General features: G+C 35.6%; 1 protein-coding gene across 13 annotated transcripts in view; it reads left to right on the forward strand.

Moving 5' to 3' along the window:
- Positions 1-12,184, forward strand: part of STXBP5 (syntaxin binding protein 5) — a 180,108-nt gene that overhangs the window by 33,241 nt on the left and 134,683 nt on the right. For 9 of the 13 annotated variants that reach the window (XR_006280024.1, XM_043511155.1, XM_043511154.1 and 6 more), the window contains exons 3-5: positions 2,018-2,099; positions 3,483-3,583; positions 8,938-8,994. Coding sequence is in view for 12 of the 13 variants with exons in the window: in XM_043511155.1 (XP_043367090.1) it covers positions 2,018-2,099; positions 3,483-3,583; positions 8,938-8,994 (240 nt within the window). In the remaining variant the exon portion in view is untranslated. The remainder of the gene's footprint in view (positions 1-2,017; positions 2,100-3,482; positions 3,584-8,937; positions 8,995-12,184) is intronic. The other 4 variants (XM_043511156.1, XM_038393753.2, XM_043511159.1 and 1 more) reach the window with 1 other exon arrangement.

Consider the following 12,184-nt stretch of genomic DNA (forward strand, 5'->3'; position numbering starts at 1 on the left):
CCTTTTTTGTCTTTTGGTAGCAGAAAATATTATCCTATCAGTTTAATTTACTGTCTAGGAGTATACCAGAGTCTGTTGTCCGACCATTCACACTGGAAAGTCTAAGATTATTTTGGCTGTGAGAAAGGAAAAGACAATCCTCTTTTTAAATAAGATATTTACAACATGCAGTGAGATTAAGAACTCCCATTTTTCACAATCTCCTATCAATTAACAGTCCATATGTTTCTTTGTGAAATAACTACTGTTTTTCTCTTGGCTGTTCCTTCAAAAAGTTGACATTTTATGAGGTTGTGGAGGTAAACTGACTTACGGTACTGCGTGTCCCTTCAATAATACAGTTGTAGATGCTCTATGAAGCCTTTAGATGTCAAATTAAGTTATACAAGAATAAGATAACTAATTGTGGTTATCCTATTGTGATGTAAATTTTCTGTACCATAGTTGAATCATAGTAGGAAGTAATTTTGATTGAACATTCAAACAGTGTTATTTGGTGCTCTTAAAGGGTTAAAACAGATAGGAATTGCTGTACTGGTCCAGATGAGCTGTCTGTATACCGTAGACTTCTGTCTCTGACAGTAGTCGGTATCAGATGCTTTAGAAAATGGTGCACAAAACCATTAGTAGACAGATATTGAATAACTTTGTCCACAGGGAAATATTCTTTCTGCCCTCAAGCAGTTAATAGTTGGCTTATGCCAGACTACTTAACTTGTCTAAACCTTCCATATAATTGATGCTGTCCATATAAATGATCTTTTCTTGCATCTTTTCCTCAATTTTCTGTGGCAGGGAGTTCCACAGGTTTACATATTGTTAAAATTCTTTTTTCAGTCTTAATTAGTTCCCTTTCAATTTAAGTTAATGTCTTCTTGTTTTTGTATTAAATAGGATTGTCTTGTTTCCTTCTCCATGCCATTCTTTATTTTATATATCTCTACAGCATTCCCTCTTCTTCACCTCCTCTCTAACCTAAACAGACCCAATATTTTGATCTGTCGTTGCATGGAATTCTTTCCATTCGTCTATTCATTATAGTTGCCGTCTTTGGCTTTCTTTTCTTTCTGCTAATCTCTTCTGAGATGAAGTGACAGGACCTGAACACAGTATTCGAGGTGGTGTACCACTGATATATTGCATATAATAGTGTTATAAGATTTTGGCCTAAGTTCCATCTACTGAAAAGCCCCTTTGATTGTTTCTCTAATCCTAAACTAGAGTAGGAGGGTCAGACCGTTACTGGAGAACATAAGAAGACTAGAATTGCTTTCATTGAGAGCTCTCAAATAGTCTTTTAAATACTAATTTAAATATGGCCCTGCATTTCTTCACTGACTGCTTTGATTAGCCTGCCGGTCTTAAGGTGCTCCAGCAGCTTTTTCCATTTCCTCACTGCTCTGTAACTCAATGTGAGATAGTGGAAAGGGCAAAAGATCAAAATTAACTAGGAAGTAATGTTTTTCCTACAATTCTGAAAGGCACCAAAGAGGAGGAGTCCTTATTTCTTAAGGAGAGAATAAAGGACTCATTGAGAAGTAAGTCTAGATTTCACCTTTTGTGGTTCAGTCCCGGGTTTACCTCAATCCTACCAGTATGAAAGCCTTTCAATCCTCCTCTGAGCAGAGAGAGGGTAACAGTGATTTCGCAACTGCCATAGTACCTCATTGTCCTTTGGAATTACTTCTCTGCCATTCCCTTGCCACTTTGATCCTTCCTCAGCCACATTTGTGAAAATTTAAGTAATAGTTTTTGAACATCATTAAGATGGGGCTTAATTAATATTCTAAATAAGAACAGGAATAAAGTGTCTGATCTGCATTTTGAAATGGCTTTGTGATTTATAACCTTTCTGATTATTACATAAGCATGTTTTATAATTAACTAAATTGGTAATAATACAAGCACCAAATTGCAAAGCTATTTAGGACTTGTTCACAAACATCAAGTCTTTTATAATATTCATTTTACTAATTTTTTGTTACATACAACAGTTATTCCTTAATAGCATTGTCAGTTTTGGTCGTCCAGGAGTTGAATGCTACTGCCAACATGACGGTGAAGCTGCAGTAATCCAGCTCCAGTTCCTGATTAATGAGGTGTGTAAAGAGTTTAATCTTTACTGTAATTCAAAAAGAATTTACATCATATATTTAAGGCTGTGTTTTTAAAGCATTCGAATACAAATAAGAATATGAATTACTGTTTCATATATTTATCGAATAGTAATAATTTATTCATTGTCCTTGTATATTAACTTTTTGCTTGCTCTGTTCCAAGAAAAAAATACAGGTGTCCAAAAATAAATTATTACTAAAGTAATTTTCTCTTTGGGGTACTTTATCACAGTAAACAAGATGATAGCGTTCATAGTTTTTTCTTAGAAAAACTATGGTCAAACATTGCAGAATGGATAAGCTCGAAACCTTGTCTCTTTTACCAACAAAAGTTGGCCCAGTAAAGATATTACCTCATTCGCCGTCTCTTTCTAAACATTGCCAAAGCTATTTAGTCTGACCTTTATTAGAAAACATTGTTAATTGAGTAGCTACACATCTGGAATTTAAAGGGACACCATTAATATGAAAGATAGGTCATTTAAAAGAACTAATTTATCTACATCTGCTCCAGAAACACCTTGCCAATTTTTGTGGCTTAACAATTCTGAGTTTTAATTATTTTTTGCTTTCTCCTGTTGCTTAGTTCAGACAGAGGAAACTAACAAAAATGCTGTCATATGCGAGAAGTAAACAAGCTGGAAAAATAAAAATATTTGTTTTCCTGTAGGCTCTTAAATAATGTACTCAGAGATGTAATTTGTAAGAGTTAGTAGGTGTTAACATTTTCAGACAGAACTGTTAGTTTAAAAAAAACCCAACGTTTAATTTATAAATTTTTTGCTAGTTTCAAGAATATTCATGAAACGTGATACAGTAGTTCTGGGATCTTAGGGAACAAACTACTGTTTTTTCTTGACACATTGATGTAAAATCACTAACAGTTATAAGGGATATCGGGAAAACTAAATAGTTTTCTAAAAAGAAGTGGTAAATATTTTTCTAAATACTCCATCAGAAATATCACCAAAAGCTTTATTACTTTCTACAAGGCAATATATGACTTATTTAAGAATTAGTCTTTTTTTCTATGGTGAAATACACATTGTATATTGTATTTAATGTGATCCAGTAGCTTAAAATGTGTACCTTTTCAATAAATAAAACTGGTACTCATTTCCATGTTTTTATTAATGTTCTTATTACATTTACCACAAAAGTAAATTTTTAAAGTTAAAGTAACAGCTTCAAGTAGTAGTAGTATAAATTTGCTAAAGCACTTTTCAGTTTGAATCATGGTCTTGCTATAAAATTTCTTCACATTGATGTTGGTTAAACAAGTCTCTGGAAACTGAATATTACACAAGTGAAAGATGGTATAAACTTTAAATGTAGATGAACATCTGAATGATCCTTTTTCTCAAGGGAGCTCTTGTGAGTGCTTTGGCTGATGACACTTTACATCTATGGAATTTGCGTCAAAAGAGACCCGCTATACTTCATTCACTCAAATTTAACAGAGAAAGGTAAGAATTGGGTCATAATCACCTGCATATGTATATTTTTAAAAGTATATGAAGTGTGTGTAGGTGTATGTAATATGTTCTAAAGAACAGATTGATAGAACAGCAAACTATCTCAAGAATATTTTACCTAAACTGGTACAGATTAAGGTTCTGGTCCTGCAACTGACTGTGTGGGCTTGAGTTGCAGGATAATTAGGACCTAAGTTAGTTGAATCAAGTAGAAACACTAATGTATTTAAACACCCTTTTATTTTCAACACAGTTACTTACAATTCAATTTGTCTGACAAGAATGAGTGCTAAAGATAGTCACCATGATGAAAATTACTTGCAGCCTGATCCAAAACACACCTAAATAAATAGAATCTTTTCATAGTCAATGGGCTTTGAATTTGACACTTCATAATCAGTTGTATTTACATGTTTGGTGTATCAGAGTAACACTTGTACTAAAAATATTTTTAGTGTTACTAATCTCATTAGATCATTTAAACCATCATTATACGAGAGACACTGAGTTGGCTTTTAAAGTGGGATTTCAATTTTTTTTATTGAAAAATCCAAAATATGTAGTGGAGAAAAGTAGAAGGGGTTGATAAACTTCCTTTGAAATTAAAAGGAGTACAAAAAATAAAAAATTTGTGGCCTAGAAAACTAGATGTCATTGAATATTGAAGTGCTACTCCTAAATTTTTTTTAAGTGCTAAGAAGTACTAAAGGATGCATAAGTAGATTGGGTACACATTCTGTAGTAGTTCATTAATTTTGCTTTGTGCTGTGAGAGGAGCTAAGATAGTTGTCTTCTTGATTTTATAGTAGACTAATATTTTTGTTCCAAAACTCGTTAAGGAGAATGTTATGATTAGCATGAAACACAATAGGGTTCACCTGTAATTGAAAAAGAGGTTGCTGCACCGACTGATGGGATTGAATAGCCTTGTTTGTAGTACTTAAGACTGATCCCTAATGTCTCATACTTTGCTTATTTTTACATTTGGAGTAAGTTTATAGTTAAGACTACGTTTTAGTCACGGGTATTTTTAGTAAAGTCATGGACAGGTCACGGGCGGTAAACAGGTTTCAGAGTGGTAGCTGTGTTAGTGTGTATCAACAGAAAGAATGAGGAGTACTTGTGGCACCTTAGAGACTAACACATTTATTTGAGCATAAGCTTTTGTGGACTAAAGCCCACTTCACCAGATGCAAAATTCACGGCCCGTGACCTGTCCATGACTTGTACTGTATACCCCTGACTAAATCTTGCGGGGGGGGGGGGGACAAGAGGGGGGCGGCACGAATGCTGGAGGGGGGTGGGCGGCCCAGGGGCGTCGCGGATGTTGGGGGAGGGGGCGGAGGCAGCACTGAGAGTTGCCTGGCCATGCCTCCGCCTAGGAGCTGAGGGATGTCACTTTTTCCGGTAAGCGCCGCCTAGAGCCCTCACCTCCCCCCATGCCCCAGCCCTGAGCCCCCCACACACCCAAACTCCTGCTGCTGCTGCTGGGGGGGGGAGAGGGGCACGGTGGCCCAAGATTGCCCCAGCAGCAGCTGGTGCGGCTGTCCCGGGGCCACCCGAGCTGCTCAGGCGGCCCCCAGGGTCAGCTGCACTGGCTGCTGCAGAAGTCACGGAGGTCATGGAAAGTCACGGAATCTTTGACCTCCATGAAAAACTGGCAGCCTTATTTATAATAAAATATAATGGAATCTGATAGTTTTAACTGTCTCTTTACATTCAAACTTTACTATTTAGTGAGAATCATAACAAAAATAAACATCAGTATCTAAACACATTAAGATTATACAAATGCTAGATACTGGAAGACAGGTGGGGAATTTAAGAATGGTTTTATGGTTCGTGGATATTGATTGTAGTGTCATTAGCATAAGTGTGAGCTTTCTGATAAATGTATGAATCTTCCACAGCTAAAAAAGACACATTCAGTGTTATATTTGTGAATTTAAGCAGGATAAAAGCAAAGTAGATAACCAAATGTGAACAATCTAGCAAGAGCTGCAAAGACAAATTTTGCTGGTTCTCTAGCAGTGCACAATCGTTTGTGTCGCTATCGAAATTTTTATTTACACAATTGAATTAATTTCATAGTCTCTAAAGTAGATATCATAGGTCTGAAATAAAACATGGCCTCATGACATATGAAGTGGTCAGAATACTCTCTAAAACTCTAATAAATGCCTCCAACACTACATTCCTATCTCGTATTGTGGGATAAGTTTTACCAACTTCCTTGAATGGTCAGTTTTTTCTTTTGACCATATCATTTATAAAACAAAACAGACTCCAACTCTGTTAGAGGACAGAAAGGTGAAGGATAATTGTATTATGGTTACTATTGGGGACTATAGGTATATTGAAGGCAAATAATTCTAAATCCTCATTCTTGGAGTCTAAAGTACTCCTGGAAAATGTGTGTTGAATTTTTTTTTTTAAACTGGATGATATAAGTACTCTTAGTAAGGCTTGTATTTGTATTTACAAGTTGATATTTTTTTCATTACTTTGAAGTAGATACTTTACAATGCCTTTGCTTGGATCAGCTAATTTCTTAGGGTTTTTTGTACAATAAGTGAAGTTTACCCATGAGAAATTTCCAGTGAGCAGAGTTGACTGACTTGTGAATTGAGGGCAACCTCTGACAACCTAATAATGAAAAAAAAACTTCAAAATTGTATTGATATTTTTACTTGGATTAGGATTATTTTCTTATAATTTACACTAATATCTCAATTATCAAATACTAGAATTAATCATTGCACTAATTTCTTATGTAGTTATCCAAGGGCTGCAATGTGTTGCTTCAGTAGCAAACTCACTTAAAAACATTTAAACATTTAATATCTACACAATTACAGTTCAGATGCAAGTATACATAATTTATCCAAATTGAAGAACATCATAGAAAAAGCTACATCTCTCTTTTTTGCTCTTGCATGGGAGCACAAGAATGCACAGCCCCAAAGCATACAGCTATTCCAAAGAATCCAACATTGAACATTTGCGGCACTTAAAAGGGGCACGTGTGTGTCCCCCTACAGTGGAATCCATACTGAAAACCACTCTTAAAGAATGACAGTGGCTGTAGGATAAGTAAGCATTCTTTCCCTAGATAAATTGTTCCAGTGATTAATTACACACGATGTTTCAAACTTGAAATAAAGATAAATTTTTTAAAATTTCAACTTCCAGCTACTGGTTCTTATTAAACCATTGCTTGCTAAATCAGAGCCTTCAGGTTTGGGTATCTTACCCTTGTATATATGTATTTCTCTGAGAAATGGTATCTGAGATATAGAAATAATGAACTGCTGTTCAGAGGCATGTTTCCAAACATGAGAATATTGCTTAAATGTATAGAATATGGGTGCTGTGAATGATTTGAAATACAGACGTTGAGGGAATTTGTAATTGAGAAGACTTCCATTTGAAGCAGTGCACAGCAGCTCTTAGGATTGACGTTAAATTAATAATTGTTATATGACAGCAAAACTAATGGATCTATAGTATGTAAAGATAAAGAAATTTACAAGATGCCAAATGTATATTGAGGAGTGTAGAAATATTTTGGTATTGTATTTGAGAACACAGATCATCAATAATACAACTGCATTGTAGTGCATCCTAAACTTTGGCATTTAATGACTTTTTCATGCTTAACCATTCAAGCTTTATCCTTATTTTTTTAATAGTCACACAGACTTCTCAACATAAGACACTAAACATGACAACTGTTTCCTTAACACTCACTACAGTCAATTCAAAACCAAAACAGCAAACATCAGCCTTTTTATTTTTCAGATATTTGTAATAAAGGAGACCAGAACTCTTCTGAAAATGTTCTGTCTAGAGATTTTTGTGAATTGGTAGAAATGACAGTTGGCAATACTTTCTTATGCTTCATTCACCAAAGTACTCGCCACAGTGATAATTTTTAACTAGTGGCAAGTAGACCTAATTGTGTACTTGTCAATATATAGTGCATATGTTACATGTATTCTTTGTACATTACAGTAAATACATGGGAAATGTCTGTCACAAGGAAAATATATACACTGCAGATCCAAGCTTGTCTAATGGATTCAATCATAAAACTCTCCCAGGGACAACTCCTGGGGTCATGGTGGCTCAGGAAGAACTTCCTGTGTATGCTCAGGAAGAACTTCCTGTGTATGCTCAGAGCTAATGTGATGCACAGCGGACGATGACAGATGGGTCAGATTCTGAAAGAGACAAATACCCCCCAAAAGCATATACAATTAGAATTTAATTAGTCATCAGCTGGAAATTGAAAAGCGCCCTTAGGTTAAACTGGTTGATAGCATTGGTGCTACTTAATCTTTCTCTAGACATTTTCTAAGGAAATTGTTCTTGCCTTTCCACACCCCAACCCTGTATTCTGGAACTATCATAGGTAGAAATTGAAAAATAAGGAAGGGAGATATGATGGGGGGTGAAAATGAAATAACACAACCTATGATGAATTCTGTTCTTTATGGACTGTATATTCACCAACAAAAAAAGTTGTTAAAGGAGAGTTAAGTTTATCAGTGCTTTGTACCCTGCCAGAGCATGGAAGCCAGAAGCTAAAAACGGAAAGTTCTCAGAACCAGTAAGAGTACTCAACCACACACAAACAGAGACATTAGGAGAAGCCGGGAAATTGACTGGCAGTTTAAAGTGAAGGTTGTGCTTCCTGAAAATCAGCAAGAGCATTCTTAAATGGCCAATTTTAAAAATTAAAAAGTTAATCAAAAACATTCAAAACTTATTCCGCACTTCAAGTGCTGTAAATTTGTAAATGATACACTATTTTTCATGTGTAACCAAGGTTTACTCTCTCTGCTTTAGCTCAGTGCAACCTGAAGTATAGCCTAGAGCTCCTTTGTCATATCAATAATGAAATATGTAGGACATCTTGGGGTGCACTGCTACTTTGTTTGTTCAAGAGGATGTTGTATATTGGAAGCAAATGATACCCTAAAGTGTGTAGTGATGCATATTTTTTTAATCATCTGTGCTTTATATTGGGGGGGAGGAGGGGAATGCCCTTCCAACAGGGAAAAGGCTTTACCAGTCTGTAGGCCTCAACCATAGTTCTGGATGAGACAATAGAAAATGGAAGTGGATCCAAAATACAGAGGAAAAACTACTTTCACAGCAGGACCCCTGCAACTGAGACTGTTCCTGTGGAAGTTGAGGGTGGAAAATTCAGAGTGGTGAATTCCCCATTAGAACAAAATGGGCATGTTCTGTGTCAGCCAGTAAATTCCACCGAAATAACAGACATGCTTCAAGGGCTCAAGAGACCACTGCCATCCACCCTGTTGTTAATTTTCTTTCAGACAGAGAAGTACACAGAAACAGACAGAGAAGGAAGTTGGAATCAGGCTGGACAAGCGGTATGTGAGAAGCATAGAGAGGACTTCTGGGTCTGGTGCTAGCTAAAAAATGTTTGGGGTTGTAAGCAAAGAAATTATATCCTATTGTTTGATTCCTTCTGAGTTTAGGGGAAGCAGGACTTTGTACATTATTTGTACATAAGATTGCATTAAAGGTACCTATTTCATCGTTACTTTCTCCTCTTAACTGGAGCAAACAGTAAGGCCCTGAATTTTTGGCTGGCCTCTTGGATCAAAATACAGGAGAAACTCAAAGAAAATGGACATTAACTTGGCATTGGAACTGTTACAGCCATTTCTAGTAGTGTGCATTGTGAATGGCAGTCTAGCCTGCAAGGGCAAAGGGCTTAATCTGTTCTTTCCTTCCTGCCCCCTTCCTATATTTGAGAGAAGGCAGTGTTGCTAGAAAACTAAAAATCAGGACTCCTGAGTATGAATCCTGTCTCTTCCCCTGATTGACTCTGCAGTCTTGAGCAATTTATTCATCCTCAGTAGTAGTTTATCCATTTGTCAGATGAGTATGCTAGTACTGGTGTTAGAAGAAAGATGGAAAACTTAATGGTCATGGGCAGGTCTAAACTACCGCTTAAGTTGATCTAACTTATGTTGCCCACTTCACGCCCCTTGCCCCAAACGGTGCAAGTTTCATGCTGTCCACACCCATGCTATATTGGCAGAAGATGAGACAATTTGAGTCTCTTGCTTATTAAATACTAGCTTACTAAATACCTGCTTACTAAATACTATTTTGAAGTTCTTTCCTGCTTGGACGACGGAATTTTACAGTTTCTGGTGTTTGAATTGCTACCCTCTTTTTTTTTTTTTAATATACTTTATTTTTTTGTTACTGAGTTCAGTTCTGCAATTGTAGATTTAACATCACCACAGATTTAATGTAGTGACTTATATGCAAGTAAAACCTCAGTCATACTGAAGTCTTGCTTTTTTAGGTAAGGAAGGTTTTTGTGGTGGTGGTGTTTTTCACCCCCCCCCCCCCCCGGTATTTTTTATCTCCTGCTAAGATTGTGAGGGTCTTGAAAGAAAATAAGAGACTATGGCCAGAATTGTCAAACTTGGATGCCTAAAGTTAATCACCTAAATTCATATTCAGATACTTTAATCAAATGACCAGATTGTCAAAGATTCTGAGCTTCTCATTGAAGGGTCTGTAGATTAATATCTTTCGTAGCAAATCTGAGAATATAGGAAGTCTATTTGTTGGCATTTAGTTTTCTTAACATATTACATTTCTATCGTTTAAAGTAGATATCTCAAGGACCTCCACTAGTGCCAAGAAATAAAAATTCCCTTAATGCTTTTGAATCAGGTTTCCTATAAAATAGAGTCCACAGTAAATTCACTGAAGCATAATAAGTCTGTGTATAAGCATGAATCTACAATTTCCAAATATAGTTCAACTTTCTGAAGTTTAAGCTGAGTCAAATTGAATCTGGTGAATATTCCCATCTTAGTTTCCTTTTTAGGCAAAGTGTAGAAAACAATAAGTCACCTTCATAGTCCCTTTTGTGTCCAATCTCCAGTTTATCAGTTTTCTCTCGTAACGCTGATCATACACAGCTGCTTCATCAGGATGTCAATCAATATAGTTGTCTATTACACTGATTCCAAAACCTAGCCTAGAGATTGTGCACACATATCCCAATTCTCAAAAATTCTGTTTCTAAGGCAGATATTCCCTTCTACTCCATAAAAGGAAAACTTACCCATTTATTTTGTAAAAATTCTTCTGCTGCAACATGGTATTTCAGACCATGCAGGATTCTTGATGTCTCAAGAATAGGATTGTTAGTTGGATTATTTGATAGAACTTTGTGAAATAGCAACACGATAACTGGCAAGAAGGCTTAGAAATGAACTAACGTAACTCTAGGTTAAACAGAGCCAATATCTTCAACCATTGTCTTTAAAAAAAAAAAAAAAAACCTGTCAATCTCTGCCCTCTAGTTAATCTGGAGAACCCTTGTTATACTTAAGTTTAGATTCCAAATTTTGTCCTGACTATCAAATGAATTGGTTTTCATTGAAATGCATTTACCCTTTATGAAGACTATAGCTGCCTCATATTCTAAATAAAAGCCTGATGGAGACTCAGTCTCTTTCTTATTGCAGCAAAGGATTCCTGCATGATTCTGTACCATTTATGAGTAATACACGTATCCCAAATGATGATCATTGAAATTTAAGTATACCATACTTTCTTTCTACATATGTATATGTACAGGTGTATATGCATATAATATGCGCATGTATGCACATGCATTTTAAAATCTATATGTAAGCATAAAAGTGTTTAAAATATTTGTACATTATGCACAAAGATGTTAAGCACAGTTTTACTAGTTAGTGTTGGTGGAAGTCAGACTTCTATATTAAAAGCAGCTGCTTAGACTAACGGTAATGAAGGTTAATTTGCGTGTTAAATCATGTTTTTGCTGTTTCAGTACATAAAAACCTTTTTAAAAAAGAACAGGAGTACTTGTGGCACCTTAGAGACTAACAAATTGATTTGAGCATAAGCTTTCTTGAGCTACAGCTCACTTCATCAGATGCATTCATGAACTACAGCTCACTTCATTGGATGAAGTGAGCTGTAGCTCACGAAAGCTTATGCTCAAATAAATTTGTTAGTCTCTAAGGTGCCACAAGTACTCCTTTTCTTTTTGCAAATACAGACTAACACGGCTGCTACTCAAAACCTTTTTACTATGTCACGTGGGGTGTAAAGTTTTTATATTGCAATAAATTTGGTAATAATCCCATTACTCCTATCCAGTAATTACTGCTTAGTTCCTTAACTTTAATGTACTTAGTCCCTTTTTCATTTTACATATGCAAATGCTATGCTGAAAATGAACAGAAATTATGGTAAATGAAAAATGTTGCTTGGTTAGCTTGGCAATTTTTAGAATTAAAAAATTTAACCAATACAAAATAATTTACATTAGTATATTTTCAAACCGTAAACTTGAGCCAGTATTTTGTTGACATCATTCAGATTACAGTACACTTGTGAATATCTAAAAGGCAACTTTATTTATTAATTATTGTTTGTTTTTAAAGATCAAAGGCCTTTTACATGTAAATTGACAATGACCTAAATGTATGATGTAACAAGTAATTGCATGAGTTTAATGACTCTCTGCAGTTTGTATTTAGAAATGCATCTAGT

Source organism: Dermochelys coriacea, chromosome 3, assembly GCF_009764565.3.
Source record: "Dermochelys coriacea isolate rDerCor1 chromosome 3, rDerCor1.pri.v4, whole genome shotgun sequence".
NCBI lineage: Eukaryota > Metazoa > Chordata > Testudines > Dermochelyidae > Dermochelys > Dermochelys coriacea.